This window comes from Protopterus annectens, chromosome 6.part1 (genome assembly GCF_019279795.1).
Source record: "Protopterus annectens isolate FY-2018-M chromosome 6.part1, PAN1.0, whole genome shotgun sequence".
In the NCBI taxonomy this organism is placed as follows: domain Eukaryota; kingdom Metazoa; phylum Chordata; order Ceratodontiformes; family Protopteridae; genus Protopterus; species Protopterus annectens.
The window spans coordinates 454142339-454159034 of record NC_056738.1 but is presented as its reverse complement, the minus strand read 5'-3'; the positions used below and the strand labels follow the sequence as shown (position 1 = coordinate 454159034).

Below are 16696 nucleotides of genomic sequence, written 5' to 3'. Positions count from 1 at the left end.
GCCTTAGGTCAACTGGTGCCCTAGGCAAAAAGGTTCCATGGAGCCCCCCACCACACCACCCATTGCTCCCATCCTGGTCTACTTACACCAAATAAATACTGTAAAAGCACCCCTACTAGAGCGGCCCCCTAGGCGACCGCCTAGTTGGCCTATGCCTAAGGCCGGCTATGGCCCAGACCTAAATCCAATAGAAAATCAGTGGGTTGATCTGAAGAGGGCTGTGCACAAGAGATTCCCTTGCAATCTGACAGATTTGTAGCACTTTTGCAAAGAAGAGTGGGCAAATATTGTCAAGTCAGGATGTGCCATGCTGATAGACTCCTACCCAAGAAGACTGAATGTTGTAATTAAATCAAAAGGTGCTTCAGCAACGTATTAGTTTAAAGGTGTGCACACACAACTAAGTATTAGTTTAAGGGTGTGCACACTTATGCAACCAGCATATTGTACATTTTTTTATTTTTTATATTTTTTCCCCTAACAGATTTGTTTGTTTTTCAATTGAACTGTAGAGGTTATAGCTCACATTAAAGGTGAGAAAAGTTTTGAAATGATTTATTGTGGTCTTATTTCTTTATATCACAAAAACCTGGCATTTTAACAGGGGTGTGTATACGTTTTAAATCCACTGTATCTGCTGACTTCACAAGATCCAAATGGAGTGAAAGTTTTGAAATATGAGGAAAATAAGTCCAAGATGACAACCCTGCTTAGTTTAGCAGAAGCATATTGGTGTCAAGTTGGAATGAAAATCAAAAAAGAAGTAGATAAATATCAGACAGCAACTGAATGTGCCAAAAAACAAAAGAAAGAATATAAGGTGAGGGTTCAGATGAGAGGGGAAGAAATGTGGAAAGTGCATAAATGTAGTTTCAAGTATAGAAAACCTTTGGAACAACCTCATGTTGGTCAAGATCGAATGTAGGAATGGTAATGGAGAGATGAATTTAAACCAAAAGACGAAAGGTTAATATTGGCGGCTCAAGATAGTGGACTAAGTACACATTGGTTTACAAAGTCTATTGAACATGTGGGAGAAACAAACAAATATTGGTTTTGTAAAACACAATTGGAAACTGTCGCACATCTTGTTGCTGGTTGTGATATACTAACAGCAGAAGGACTGTATACTAAAAGGCATAACAATGTGGCAAGACTGTAGCATTGGGGGTTGTGGAAATATTATGGTACTGAAGTGGCGGAAAAACACTGGAAACATGAGCCACAAAGCATTATAGAACATGATGAAGTGTATATCACATGGGATCACCCATTACCAACAGTTCAAAAGATAGATGCGAGAAAACCAGATATAGTAGTCCATGAAAAGAAGACAAAAGTAGCATTGATCATTGAAATTGCTACACCCAGTGACTACAGTGTCTTACATACAGATAGACATAAACCCATAAAATACCAGGATTTGCAAGCAGAAATGAGGGCAATGTGGAGGAAAGATACCCAGACAGCTCCAAAAGTAGTAGGATCAACAGGTCTTATAAAAAAGAATTTATAATCGTACTTAGTTATGTAACTGATACAAACATCGACATCTGTGCAGTAACTGAAACCTGGTTCAAGTTTCCAGAGAGCATCCCAGTACTACCAGGCTACAACTCATACCACACGTTTCGGCCACAGAACATGGACCGAAACACAAAAGGAAGAGGTGTATCCATATTCATCAAGGATACCTACACCTTCAGGTTAGTGGCGCAGCATGATACCTTTGAGATCATCCATGTGCAACTAACATCGGGCAAATCTGCAATGCAAATTGTGGCCTGCTACAGATCACCCTCCATGACCCAGGACCACCACTTCACTTTTCTGGAGACACTAGAAAACATGAAGGTCCTACCGAACACCCTGATATTGGGCGATTTCAATTACCCTATCATTCACTGGGAAAACTACTTGAGTACAAACTCCCAGGCCCAGCGCTTCCTGGAATTCATCAACTCAAACGCACTGGATCAGCTGGTAAACTCCCCTACCAGAGGTGAAAACATATTGGACCTGGTCATCACCAACATGACCGACAGGTGTTCCACACCGGAGGTCAACCCATCACTGGTTAGATCAGACCATAAATCACTCTGGATGTCCACACCCCACCACCACCCCCAACTAAGGAAACCACAGTAAAAAACTTTTCTAAAGCAAACTTCACCTTACTTAAGACAGAGGTGATAAGTTTCACAGCCCCCACGCTAAAGGATAATGATGTCCAAGATACAGAAACTTTTACAAATGCACTCTATAAGCACCTACAAGGATGCATGGATCGTGCCATCCCTAGCATAACCAAGACTCACTCCTCTAAGAGAAGGAAACCAGTTTGGTGGACCCCTGCCGTAAACAGGCTATACAATAGAAGGAGGAAACTAGTTCAGGAAAAAAGCAAATCCCAAGAAGGAAAGACATCCCTGATCAGTATCAGTAAGAAACTAAGGCCCCTCATGAAATCATCCAAGGCTAACTTCGAAAGAAAAATAGCCAAGTATTCAAAAGATAACCACAAAGCCTTCTTTAGCTATGTTAAGAATCTAAGTGGCAACTCAGATATGCACTGAACTAGTGCAAAATAGCACAAAATATACTGAACCTACTGATATTGCCAACATCCTGGTAGATAGATTCAGTGCTCTTGTGATGCGATCTCGTAGTTGGTATATTTAAGTAGGGGGGGTGTGGGGGGTGAAGCCCCCCCACATTAAATACTATTTTAAGTTTTTTTTTTTTTTTTTTGTGGAACAGCGATTTTTTTCCCTGAGAAAAAAATCACTGTTCCGAGTGCTCGGCATTTTCAGCATTCGCTGAACTAGGGTCGATGAATAAGCGTTCGCTTATTTAATATAGACCCCTGGGGTTAAACTGTCCTGCTGCCGTGCACAACTGTTCTCTCTGCCAGCTGTCAAGTGCCTAAGATGCTAACTGAATTTGAGTTGCCTGGGTAGTAATGATGATTTTAGCCCTGTACACCAGTGGCTGCTTATGTTGTGGTTTGAGAATTTTACTTCAGTCTGAAAAGGTATTTAGTGTTGTTAATATGAAAACACTAGCTGAAGTTAAATAAAAGATTTGCATTTCTATTTCCTGGCAGAAGTGCCATTTTGTTAACATTTCTTCTTCTAAATGCTGCAGAGGTTTAAATGCAAGTTGATAGAGCAAAGTGAAAATATATTTGTAGTGGGGCTTGAGGGTATAAACAATTTAACACTGTGTATGTTTTGTATGAAATTCTATACACATTTTAATATTTTTTTTTGAAAGCCAGGCATTTAACATTAACTTCCTTGTTTCTGGCATGCCAGAATTCTTCACTCTAAATTTGCATTTGTTTACCGGGATAGTCCTCTTGGCCAAAGAGCCCATTTTCAGTGGAGGCCTGGGGAGAAAAGCTTCACAAGTAATAAAGAAACGGAAGACATACAATAGCTACAATAACACGCGCATAACATAAAGCAAATACATTTGGCTTGAGTACATTACTGGAGAATAAACAGCAACAGTGTGACACGAAGTAGATACAACTGGAGTAAGTTACAGGGCTATATACAGTTGGGGTAAGTTTGTTTCAGGGCTATATATAGCCTAAATGTCAGTCTTTTGTCAAAAACCCTTACCTGCAATGTGTGCAACATGTATAAATGTAAAACAAGCCCACAAAATCACGACTGGCTGCAGAGGTCAGAATCATTTCTCTTGTCTGGCTAGGCAACAGGGCTGAATTGAATTTCTTGAAGAATGGGTAACCTCCAGTACCAGAAGAAGAGGGCTATATTGCCACAGGAAGTACTGGGTTATAATATTGCTGAAGAGGGTATTACTGTATATAAGATTAAAATTTTGCTGCACATCTCAAGGGTATTTTTGACTCAGTAACTACAAGTGCTATCTTTCATTTAACTAGAAAGATATTTTTCTAACTCACTTGCTGCTGCATAGCTGAGGGATGACAGAAATATTCTCGTAGGTGTGTGTCTCTGTATCTGTATCTCTGTGAGGTATTGTAATTGTTAAATGATATTTGCCTGTTGAAATTTGGAGGGTTGGGAAACTGTGGTGCAACTAGAGATGTGAATGTAGTGGAATATATATATACTAAATCTGAGGATGCAGTATCTGTGAGTATTGCTTCTACTCCAAGGTACACAATTTCTGGAGTCAGTATGGCTCCTTATTGCAGTTCTGGGACTCATAGATGCAAGTCCTGGAATAATGAAAAAAGTCAGAAAATACAGGAGAACAGTGAATGTTGAACAGAACTGTTCTCCTTTACAGTTGTTTTTGCAAAGGAGCAAGCCACCCTGCTCCCCATGATGTGGGAGACCATTACCCAAATGTATATATGCCAACTCTGAGACTGCCACACTTAAGAGAAAAGTAAATATTCCGAGAAATTGCAATCTTGGACATGGTATACAACATTTTTCATTTTCAGTCATTCAGTCTCGCTGTTCCAGGACTTGCACTACTGAATTTCAGAATATCAGACCATTACCATTAATACATATAGGTAGCAGGGGTGGGCAATACAGCTTTAGAGGGCACAAGGGATGATGAAGTTCCCCTACAAAAAATGCTTTAAAGCTAACAGTAAGTTTCAGAATTCACTGTCTGTAGTTTTGAATTATACTTATTTTGTGAAGCGTCAGGATTCTTCGGATCAGGACTTGCACATCTGATAGGGAGCCATTACAAAATATTGTCCATAAAACTATCTTTAGTATGTCTCAGGGGATAATCTATAAATATAATTCTTTCTTCATTAGAAAGCTAGTAAAGTATGTTGAGTGTAACTACTACCTTTAACTTCCACTGTTCTTCAGAACAATAACATTTAAAAATATTGTCACCATACCTCTCAACTGTCCACATTTTTGCCTCATATTTTTGTTCTGTTTCTCATAAAATTGTGTTTTTTCTGGAAAATCACTGGCAAATCATTGAGGGCTGAAGTCAGAAAATGACATACATTTGAGTTTCAGACTTCATATCCTTCAGAAAAATCATGGTAATGCAAAACCTGTAATTCTATCTACTTTCTTAGTTTGTAAGTGCAACATTTAAAAAGTGTCCCTATTTTTGGGCCTTTCTCCTCCATTATTTGTGGCTTTGTCCATATTTCTTGCTGTAAGAGGTTGAAAGGTATGATTGCCACACAGTACTGTTGCTGGTATTTGTGAGAGAGTGCACTGCAAATACATCTCTCTTGAGGTGAATACGTTAACTTCTGATGTCTTCTTTTTAGAAACTCCTTAAAGTCCCTTGAATATAACTAGTATCTTTGAAATCCCAGGGTTCTGGAGAACAGCGGATCTTCTCTTGACACATTGGGGCTGTCCATTTGGTGTAGTGAAAAATTATCTGACTTCAGATGAGAAGATTGTAGGTTAATGTCCTTCCATGGCCTTTAGAGAAGACCAGATTTGGACTACATGGTAGCTCAGTGCTCAAGGTACGTGCCTTACCAAAAGTCGGGAATTTAGTCTGGCTTTCCTATCACAATGTATGTGGATTCTCTATGACCTCCTTGTGTTTGTATAAAATTTTAGTCTGTCAGTTAGCACAGTGGATTAAGGCTGTGAACTGAGTTGTTTCCTGGTCTCCAGGGTACAGGGCTTGATTCCTTCAGCCTATATTTGACCAGTATGTGACTTTGAGCAAGTCACTTAATTAGACAGTGCTCTGGGGTAATTGGGAAATTAGACTAGGGATCGCAATGGCCTCCTAGACCACATACCTAGTAACTATCTGTGAGCCTACAAACTTATTAAATTCATCAGGATCAGAAACTGACTCTAATTGTTGGAATCTAAAATGCATAAAGAATTATAGCCACTGAATAACTTTATTCAGATGACCAAACTACTGAAAAGAGGCCAGCATCTTCTATGCCTTTAAGGCGCACACCCTCAAAGAATGTGCAAAAAGTATTGATGGTCTCATATTAAGTATATTCTTTTCAAAGCATAAGTATTGTTATTCCTTTTGTATAATGCTCTGGTAAGGACTCATTTAGAGTTTTCTGGAACACTGATTTCATCAGAGCAATGTACTTCATAGAAATTGAAATTATAAGGAAACGATTCATCAGAGTAGATAAGAAACCTGGGATCTCTCCTAGGTGACATCGTAAAAATACTGGATCTGTTCTTAATAAAATATTTTGAGTTCCAAACCAAGACTTGATATCTTTTTATGGGGGACACATCAGTTTGATTAGCATTATTTGTGATCATGGTATCAAGAACGTCCTTTAAAATATCAGTCAGATACCATTACAATGAGCAACAGCAGTTATTGGCATTTCATGACTACTGTCCTTTCCATTAGGTATTAAAATAGTTCTTGAATTACACAGTTAAATAACAGGTCATATAATAAATTCATTAGTAATCAGATCATATAATAAATTCATTAGTATTAAGTGCTATGTATAATAAGGCCGCTAAGCATGCATTACTATAGGCTTTGTCTGCTTAGCCAACACAGAATCATTGATCTGAGTAACTAGTATTCTAAATCTGCCTCATTTAGTGGCTCTGATCCTCTAAATAGTGATGTGGAAATGCAGAACTATTTCATTTAAATTCTTGGAGTGGTCATCCTGAATGTGCCACTTTGTAAAGTCTGAAATTGTGTAGCCTGTGTGTTGTTACTTAAATAATGGAAGCATTTAGTGATCATCCATTCATTCATCCATCCACCCATTCAACTAAAATGTTTTTCCTGGTGACAATTACAATTGTAGCAGGATGAACATGGTGAAGCAGATGTCCTTATCCCAAAGAACTGTTCCTATCCCATCCTGCATGATACTTGCGCATTCCTCAGCCTCTCAAAAATCTACCCACACTCTTCTGGACAGTGAGATGTGCCTAATACACCTTCTAAAGAAAATACCACTTTAGGTACCTAAATCATATTAGTGAACAATTCTCAGCCCTGAGAAGCAGCAGCTCTGCTCTAAGATCCTTCCAGATTTCCAAGCTACTGATTCTGTTATGCAGAGTGAGCCCAACAGTCCTGCAGAGAAGCTTCATTTCCAGAATTTGCTTCCATATTCTTATCCGTTTGGGCTTCTGACCATATCTGAGGATGGGAACACTGACTGGGAAACTCATTCTTATCTTAAGACTCATCACTCACTTCACCACTAGAGTTCAGTATAATGAATGCAGTATTGAAATAGCTATATCCACCTACTGGTCAGTTTCCTGATCCTCTTTGCCCTCACTCATAGACAAGGTCTCAGGATACTAAAAATTCTTCATATGGGATCCCAGTTTTCCTCTCCCCACCAGAGTGAGAACCTTGACTTCTAATATTGACATGTTTTTTCTTTTAATTCCAGCTGCTTCATGCTGTAGAAAACATTAATTTAAAGTAAAAATGAAAATATTATCTGCTAGCAACAGAGGTGTAATCCTTACATCCCCAACACGGTTGTTTTCCAAACTCGTCTGCAGCTTTATATTGTGTCTATGAAAATCATGAATAGGAAGGTTGTCAAGACATTCCCCTAGAAGAGTCCTACCCACCTTAATCATATCTGATTTAATTTTAAGAAAGTAGACACAACTGCCATTCTGCAAATATGGAGATAAATGGCATGTATTTCTAACTCTGGGACCCATACTGCTATAGCATCACACAAAAGACATCCCAGGTTTCACTGCCTTATGTCTTCACTAAGCCCAAAAATTCACATGTCCCCTTCAGTATCTGTGTGTGGATGAAGATCTGACAGAAAGGACTCTGCACAACAGTTTCTGAATGAGTGACTAAGCTGTCAGAGTCTCATTTCTACACCCATGGCTTAGTTCTCCAGTGAGACTGAGAAGTGTGATTTTCTGTAACTGGATCATAACTTTTTTCTCCTTTTTCAAAATGGTGATTTCTACCCCAGTGTGTCCTTTCAGAAGTTAAGCGAAAGTTTGGTACACTGAGTGTCATTTCTTGTACCTATCCTGTGTAACGTCCCCTAGGAACAGTACTGATCTGCTGCTAAACTAGGTAGCCAGGGATGATTCTGGTGAAGTAGTTGCTTCTAAATTTTTAAACTGCCACCTTTAGAGAGGATAATGCTACGATGTGCCTTCTGTCATGTCATTCAGTTCTACAACAGCTATTTGTTACACTGCCATTTTGATCATAGTTGCTGTAGTACCAAACACTGGCATGATGTGAAATGGGCAAGATGAGGTCAGTCATCATAAGCATTTCATGAAAGTCTAGCTCTGCATTCTAGAGATGCTGAGGATCTACCATGAAGGTTCTGAAATGGGGAATAGATAAACAGCAATAAATGTTGCAATAATCCAATATGTCATGGTCAGCAAATGGTCATCTGGAGAAAGCTAAGTAAGTTTGTATGTATTTGTATGTGTGTGTATGTGGAGCATTCACATGTTAGTTGACTGATTTAGTGTTATTTGTATGCATGCTTACATGTAAGTGCATATGAGCTCACATGCTTGTCTGGTTATGCCATCCTAATGATCTTTTTTGTTTTTATGCAGCTGATATTATGTCAAGCATCCATGGTGCTGGGTTTTCTGTATCACAGCTGAAGGAGACTTGCCTTGACAGAGAGATGGCTAAGGAGTTTTATAAAGAGCATAGAGGGAAACCATTTTTTGATAGTCTGGTTGACTACATGTGCCAGTAAGTTAATATCTTGATCCATTTCTTCCCAAAGAATGTGAAAGTAAGCCAGCCCAATACAAACTTCATCATGCATGCAGTAGAGTTTATTAGTGTGAAAGCGGAAACCTTGCTAATCTTCCTGGTCAAGGATACTAGTTCTAGATCCTAGCATTACAATAAATCTTGTGTATTACTGTTTTCATTACTTTCATGTGTACTGCAAACAGACGTAAGTGTAAAGAAAGATAAATTGTCAGTGTGTGTGTGTGTGTGTGTGTGTGTGTGTGTGTGTGTGTGTGTGTGTGTGTGTGTGTGTGTGCGTGCACGCGCATGCGTACATGAGGGGTCTAATTATTCCATTTGGTTCATAGGTTCATACTAGGCTATCTGCCCTAGGGCATTTACAAGCCTAGCCAGAGTGTGTTTGGCTTTTGCCACCCCCTTGGAATGAGTTTACTGTGCCCTTTTTAAGGTGTTTACTGTGCCTCTGTCTAGTAGTGACACAGACGTGATCCCTGGGGTAAACCTACGATCTCCCATCTACTCGTCAAGATTTTTCTTGAAGAGAGTCAGTGAGGGGCTCTGCCTAACATGGACTGGGATTCTATTCCAAAGTGAAGGGAGCCTCTGGGTTATGAATCTGTCCCTTCAGCATGTCCTATTTATTTTTGTGCTGAGGTTCAAGTCACTTGATCGCATAGCTCTAAGGGATATGGATTTTCTGAGGTGGAGCATGTCCATTAATTCAGGGTTGGACATGGCTTTGTACGTCAGGCATAGATCGCCTCTGAGTAGGCGGTATGCAACTGAGTAGAGCTGGAGTTTCTTTAGCCGAGCAGCATATGGCATCTGTTTGAGTCCCTTGATCCTCTTAGTGAGGTACTTTTGGGGTCTTTCTAGTTGCTGCAAATGTCGGGTAAGGTACATCCCAAATGGGGCATTGTACTCAATTATGGGCCTGATGAGGGATGAGTAAAGGGGCACAATGACCTCCCTTGATCTAGATGTGAATCCTTTCATGATAAGGTGGGCTGTATAGATGGTCTTCCTAACCACTTTGGCAATGTGGCTGTCAAAGGAGAGGTTACTATCAACTTGGGTCCCCAGGTTCCTAATTACTTCTTCTGCACTTAATGGATTAGTTCCTATCTGGTAATTTATGGGCACTTTGCTTTTGCCAAAGGATATAACTATACACTTTTTGGCATTTAGTTTAAAGCCATGGCTCTGGCACCAGTTATCTGTCTCTATGAGACCCTTTTGGAGGATGCCTGTGGCAGCTGGAGAGTCAGTTATGGCGCCCAGTTTGCAGTCATTTGGATCATTCATATTGTCAGTCTGGCTTCTAGCAACCTTTCATTTCTAAAGTAACATTCCCCCTTATTATGCATTGCTTACCATGCATGCTGCAGGGTGTCTTCTATTATTTATTCTTTTTCATGCATGCAATAGTGCCTTTGCTACTTCTGTATGTTCAACCACTGACAGCCTAATGGCTGTCAGTCTAATCCAACAGGTATCTGTTGCTTTCTTTTTCTTAATTAAGTATCTTTTTTCTTACTCACAGCTTACTGCTTGCTCCAGTTCTAGTTTGTAGGGACATTTGAGGTAAACTACAATCCTTCCTTACTGGTTACATGTTGTTCTGAGCTTCATTTTTTATTTTTATATTATTTTATTTTACATTTGTTTACCAGGAATTGTCCAGCTGGGTCAGGAGCACATTTTCAGCAGAGGCCCAAGGAGAAAAGCTCTATTATACAGTAATTGTTAAGAGGTAAATACATGAGTCAAACGTAAAAGTAATAGTTTGAAAAGTTAACATAAAATAAGAGGTAAATACATATGTCAGATGTACAGGCTATTGTCTGAATCGTTAACATAGCAAGAAAAAAAGAATAAAAAACATACACACCAATCAAATTAAAAGTAAATTTTTTTACAATACTGTTTGTAATGACAACATGATTATTAGACAACATCACAGCAGTTGGGATAGGTTAGTATTTGGGGTTTAAGAAGAAGGAAGTAGGCAATAAGATGCCTTATTGAGAAAGGAAATTTAAAGATGGGTATAAGAGTGGGTAGTGTAGGTTAGCAGAGTGTAGATATTGGATACAAAAAGGATGTACAGTATGGTTATCTGGGAGATGTGCAGGAGCATAGCCAGGGATTGGTGAGGTGTTCTTTGAGGAGTAGCTAAAATTTGGAAGTATTTGTGGTGTTTAATATGAGCTGTGGGATTGAGTTCCAGTTTTAGATACTTTGTTGGAGAATTGGGAGTCTCCATAGGTGTTGCTGGCTTTGGTGATTTTAGGAGATGTTTGTCAGATGATCTTAGGGCTCAGTTCTACATCTAGTATATGCCTGAACTAGGTCTTTCAGTGCAGGGCAGTTTTCAGGCTGGCAAATGATAGAATGGAACATAGTTGGTTCAGGGATAGTAGGTTTGGTAGTTCAATCCAATTGAGTTGCTGTAGAGCAGTGCAGTGGTGTGACCTATGAGGTTGGTTCATAGCAAGTTTGTCTATTTTGTTGTAACAGGCCTCTAGTTTGTTTTCTGATTTTCTAAGGTTAGTAAAAATGTGATAGGCATATAGAAGGGAAGAGAGTAGATGAGTTCTAGCTGTGGATAGGATGGCCTGGTGTTGTTAGTAAGGTATGGTTTGGCTCTGTAAAGTGAGATGAGTTTGGTGGGAACCTTTTTGATGGATAGTGCTATGTATTTATCAAATTTAAGATAGTTATCAATTGTGACCCTTAGAAGTTTAATTTATTTTACAGATTTGATTTTAGTTTTGTTGGAAGAGTAGATGATGAAAGGGGGAAGGTTGTATTTTGGACAGGTATTTGAGAAGACCATTAGTTTGGTTTTATTTGGGTTGAGTATTAGTTGATGGTCAAGAAATAGTTTTCAATGTCAATGAGAGATTGTTAGATTTTATCTAGGAGTTTGGGAAGGGTTGGGGCTGAACAAAAGAGGGAGAAGTCATCTGCATATTGTACAATGGAGGATAGTTGAGTGGTGTTGCTGAGTTTGTTAGTGAATATGATAAAAAGCAGGGACCCTAGGACTGACCCTTGTGGGACACCGACTGAGATGGGTAGGAGAGGTGAGAGTTTGTTTTTTCACTTGACTGCTTGCCAATGGTTAGATAGGTAGCTGTGAAACTATGATAGTTGGGTTAGGTTATAAGATGCTAGTTCACAGAGTAGTTTTTGGTGGGATACTGTGTTGAATGCTTTAGACATGTCAAGGAAAATGAAAGAGATGAGTAGGCCCTTATTTTTGAGATGGTTTCCAGTATTGGTAAAGTTAATTAGTGCAGTAATGGTGCTGTGCTTGGGTCTGAAGCCATGTTGGGGAATTAGAGATATGATTATTGTTGAGTAGATAGTCAAGGAGTTGTTTGTGAATGCATTTTTCAAGAATTTTTGCTAGTGGAGGGAGAATAGCAATTGGTCTGTAGTTTGAGAAGTCTTTTGAGGAGCCGCTTTTGTGTAACAGAATAATATGAGATATTTTTCAAAGCTTGGGTATGTATTGCTCAGAAACAGAACAATTGATTAGTGCAGACATGGGATAAGAAATGGTATCTGCTGCCAGTTTAAGAAATTTGCTAGGGAGTAGGTCAGCAGTGAGGTATGGGGGCTTTAGTTTGTTCAGAAGTTTTTCGATGGTGCTAGTTTGTATTGGCCTGATAGAAAATGAGTTAAGGTTTGGGTCTGGAATGCCTGGAATTGACAAGGGAGAAATTATATCATTTTTTACGAGTGCTGTTATGCAGGTGATGATATGTGTTGAATGGTGAAGCTACATTAGATATTTGAAGTGGTGGGTGATGGGGTAGTGGAGTGCCCTGGATTAATTAGTTGTTTGATACTTCTCCATAATTTTTGAGGGTTGTTTTGGTATTTTTGTTGGGTTGTATGATAAAATGACTTTTTGTCATTCTTGATTTGCTTTTCGGCAAGGTTTCTTATTTACCAATAGGTGTTAACGTTGTCTTGGTTTTTAGTCTCTATATAGAGAGACCAGGCTCTGTCTCTCTGTTTGAGTAATAACTTTGTGTCCTTGCTTAGCTGTGGCTGTTGTTTAGATTTAACATAGTTTTTCTCCCCCAAGAAAATTCCATCTAAAATGTTGAGAAATGTATTGTTAAAGTGTTGAACCGCAGCATCTAAATGGAGGTGTTTTAAAGGAGACCAGAAGGTACTGAATATGTCTTGGGAGAAGTGAGTTTTGCTATGAACATGTTTAAATATGATGTTTTTTGGGGAACATATCCTGTGCCTTAGTAGGAAGGTGGATAGATGATCACTTAGCCAGTTTGTAAGGCAGCCAGATTGGTGACAAAGGTTAGGCCTGTTAGTTAGTATCCAGTCCAGGATTGATTGTTTGTTGCTGTTTTTATCTATTCTGGTAGGGGTGAGTATTATTTGAGAAAAGCCATAGAAGTTAATGAAGTTGGTAGGGTTTTCAGAGAAGCAGGTGTGCCAGTCCAAATGAAAGTCCCCCTAAGATAATACTTTCCTGGTTAAACATGGAAGCTGACCAACAGAGATTTTCAATAATGGATTGGTTATTACCTGGACTGAAGTAAGTAGCTATTATTATTATTATTGTTATTATTATTATTATTATTATTATTATTATTATTATTATTATTATTAGGGTTTTAGGCCCTATCATAGTACCACAACTGCACTCCTCAGTTTCACCAATATCATCAACCAGCTCAGAAACAATGGTAAAATAGTTTCTGAAGTCTTTCTAGACAAGGCAGCAGAAAGCACCCATGTACTACCAGGCTATAACTCATTCCACACCTTGCGGCCCCAGAACTTGGACTGAAGCTCTAAAGGCAGTGGTGTTTCCATATTCATAATGGATGCACACACCTCCAGCCTGGTAGCCCAACATAACGCATCTGAGATACTTCAGGTGTAGCTAACATTGGGTAAGACAGCAATTCAAGTTTTAGCCTGCTATAGGTCCCCAACCATGTCCCAAGACTCACACTCCACTTTCCTAAGCACCCTGGAAAATATTAGGGCCCAACCTAACACTCTCATACTGGGTGACTTCAACTACCTCTCCATCAACTGGGAAAACTACTCATGTACCAATACACTTGCCCAGTGCTTTCTGGTATTCATTAATTCCAATGCTCTGGACCAGCTCATTGTTACTCCCACTAGAGGTAGCAACATCCTTGACCTGGTCATTACTAACATGGGCGACCGTTGCTCTACACCAATAGTCAACTCCTCCCTGGTTAGATCCGACCACAAACTAATCATCTTGAAAATTCACATCCCTCCCACCCACCCCCACCCCCACAAAGGTAGCCAGCATGAAAAACTTCACCAAAGCTAACTTTGGGCTCCTAAAAACAGAGATGGCTAACTTCACTGCACCCATGCAAATGGAGAATAGTTGCATGAGTGCTGAATCATACACCAGTGCACTGTACGAACACATACACAAATTCATGGATCTCGCCATACCCAATAGAACCAAGATGCTCTCTTCAAAAAAAAAAAAGGAAGCCAGTTTAGTGGTCCCCTGCCATAAACAAGCTCTACAACAGAAGGAGAAAACTGATGCAGAATAAGGTGAAGTCCCAAGACTGGAAAAACTTCCTTATCAGCCTCAACAAAAGGTTGAGATCCCTCATCAAATCCTCTAAAGCTAGCTATGAAAACAGAACTGCAGCAGATAGTAAAGACAACCCCAAGGCCTTCTATAGTTATGTAAAGAATCTCCATGGCAATTCCCAGATTTGCTCTGAGCTACTGCACAATGGTACCTCCTATACCGAGCCAACAGGTATTGCCAATATACTGCTTTTTTATTCTATGAAAAAAATTATTTTTAAAGATTAAATTTTACCAGATTATTCTACTTATTTTCCCCAAGAAAGAGGCAGTATTTTCAGCTTGATTGTGGAACAAATTGTCAGTCCCGTGGTCATTCATTCTTTCTTCTACAAAAAGAAAAAGTTAAGCAAACAGCCTTTGCCACCACAGCAGGCTAGTAATTTGCATGAGCAGCTGGTAGGTGACTCTGGTGTGGCTGTTAGTTGTATCTCAGACCACTCATCTTTCACCTGGAATCCCTCTATAGCCACTATGAACAATGAGTTAGCCATGTCCTCTGTGTCTGTTGGGGACCCCTCGGTGGGCAACAGATAGCAGCTGTTGTCAGTCCTGTGAAAGGGAAGGCTTCCCTTTTGAGGCAGATTGTTGTGCTCATCCCTGGGGAAGCTGCTGCTGCCATTAGTAAAATGTTTGGCCCCAGTTATCCTGTCAAAAAGAAACAGTAAACTAAATGTGCATCTACTCCTCCTCAAATTTCTTTGGACAAGAATTTACAGGGACTGACTCAGGGTTAATTCATGTTATTGATCCTTCTTATAAGCTAATATCTGGAAGAAGAAAGAGGGATATCCCTTTTCTTGAAGAGATTCAAGATTCTGAATCTGGACAGGAAACTGAAGGGACAGATACATGATTTTCTCCCTATGAGGCTTCTCTTTCTCTGAGACTATTTCCAGAATGCACCAGTGTTTTTAGTGGAAGAAGTCTGAGGCTTCCCAGTCTCTCAAAAATACTATGAGCTGTCACTGAAGCATTTTCCAGAACTTTCATCTATTCCTCCAGTTCTGTCAGCTTTGGAGAGTGTGCGAGTGTGTTACTGCCTGCAGTTTTCAACATAGTCAGCCAGCTGCCCTTAAAAAGGCAGATGGCATGCACAAAGTTACTCAGTCTTTTAAGTTTCTATACACTCTTCCCTAAGCCTGTTTAAGTTTATTTCTTCAGTACCTTCATAAAATAGAAATTAACATTTGAAATTTTGGACTCTTTATTACTGTTGCTTAACACTGTAACATTTGAGTGTTTTTATTTTTCATTTTTCACAAATAACAAGGAAGTGAATTCAGTCCTCTACCATGTTAACACTGGGGATAGCTGTCTCTCGCATCTCTGTTGTATTTTTTATACTTGTTCATCCTGTGACTCACTTTTTGTGATATGTAGTGGATTTGCCAGAGCCATTGGTGATCTTTGTCATTTCATAACTTTTATTGGAGACATATAAAGGATATGTTTAAGTTCTTTGGTACTTTTTTTTTTTTTTTTTTGCTCAGGATCCTAAATTAGAAAACATTTGGCTAGTACTTGATAAAGTATGCAAAACTATGTGAATCACATATTTAACCCAAGGTGATTAACTGACATTAGTGGGTATTGTGCTAAAATAAGAGGTTCCATATGCACATTGTCTTTACTTAAAATAGTCACCTCTCCAATGTCTTCACTATAAAGGAAATCTACCCTCTTTTGTTATATCTTCCCTTCTGGGCCCCACAGATACATCCTCACTGTTGCCAATCAAGTTTCCGTCCCCACCTACAAGTAATATTCCTTGCTGAAAGCTGATTATTTCTCCCAAAAATGTCCTAAGCTCCATAATAGCAGTTTTTGGTAAAATATAAATACATGCCAGAATAATCCTTCCCTCTTGCCAGAAGCCCCTTACTACCACAAATCTACCATTATTATCTTTTTCTGTCTTCTAGCACAATTGGAGCTTCTCTTGCAATTAGTATAAGTATCCCCTTTTCCTTTGTCCCTGATAATCTGCTGAATATTTATCCTGAAATCCTTTCTTTATGAAATTCAAATGCTTACTTCTTTCCAAATGTGTCTCCTGTAGCATAGCTATTTGCTCCCTGCATTTATTTATTTATTTAGTTATTTATTTATTTCCAGTTTGATGATCGGGGAGGTCCACTGGGCTTAGGGAGCCTGTTTTCAGTGGAGGCCCGGGGAGAAAAGCTACACATTACATAGTAAAGAAAACACAATTACAATTTCATTTTATGCTAGAGAACAGGAATAAATTCTTTGGTTACTTAGTATCAAAATATTTAGGATGGCATTACATAGTGTAGTTACAGATGCAATCATAGTAAAGAAAACACAATTACAATTTCATTTTATGCTAGAGAACAGGAATACATTCCTTGAT

At 39.1% G+C, this 16696-nt stretch overlaps 1 protein-coding gene across 1 annotated transcript in view; it reads left to right on the top strand.

Moving 5' to 3' along the window:
* Positions 1-16696, top strand: part of LOC122805622 (thioredoxin domain-containing protein 6-like) — a 563041-nt gene that overhangs the window by 426275 nt on the left and 120070 nt on the right. The window contains exon 15 of the mRNA XM_044075878.1: positions 8532-8676. Within this exon, the coding sequence (XP_043931813.1) occupies positions 8532-8676 (145 nt within the window). The remainder of the gene's footprint in view (positions 1-8531; positions 8677-16696) is intronic.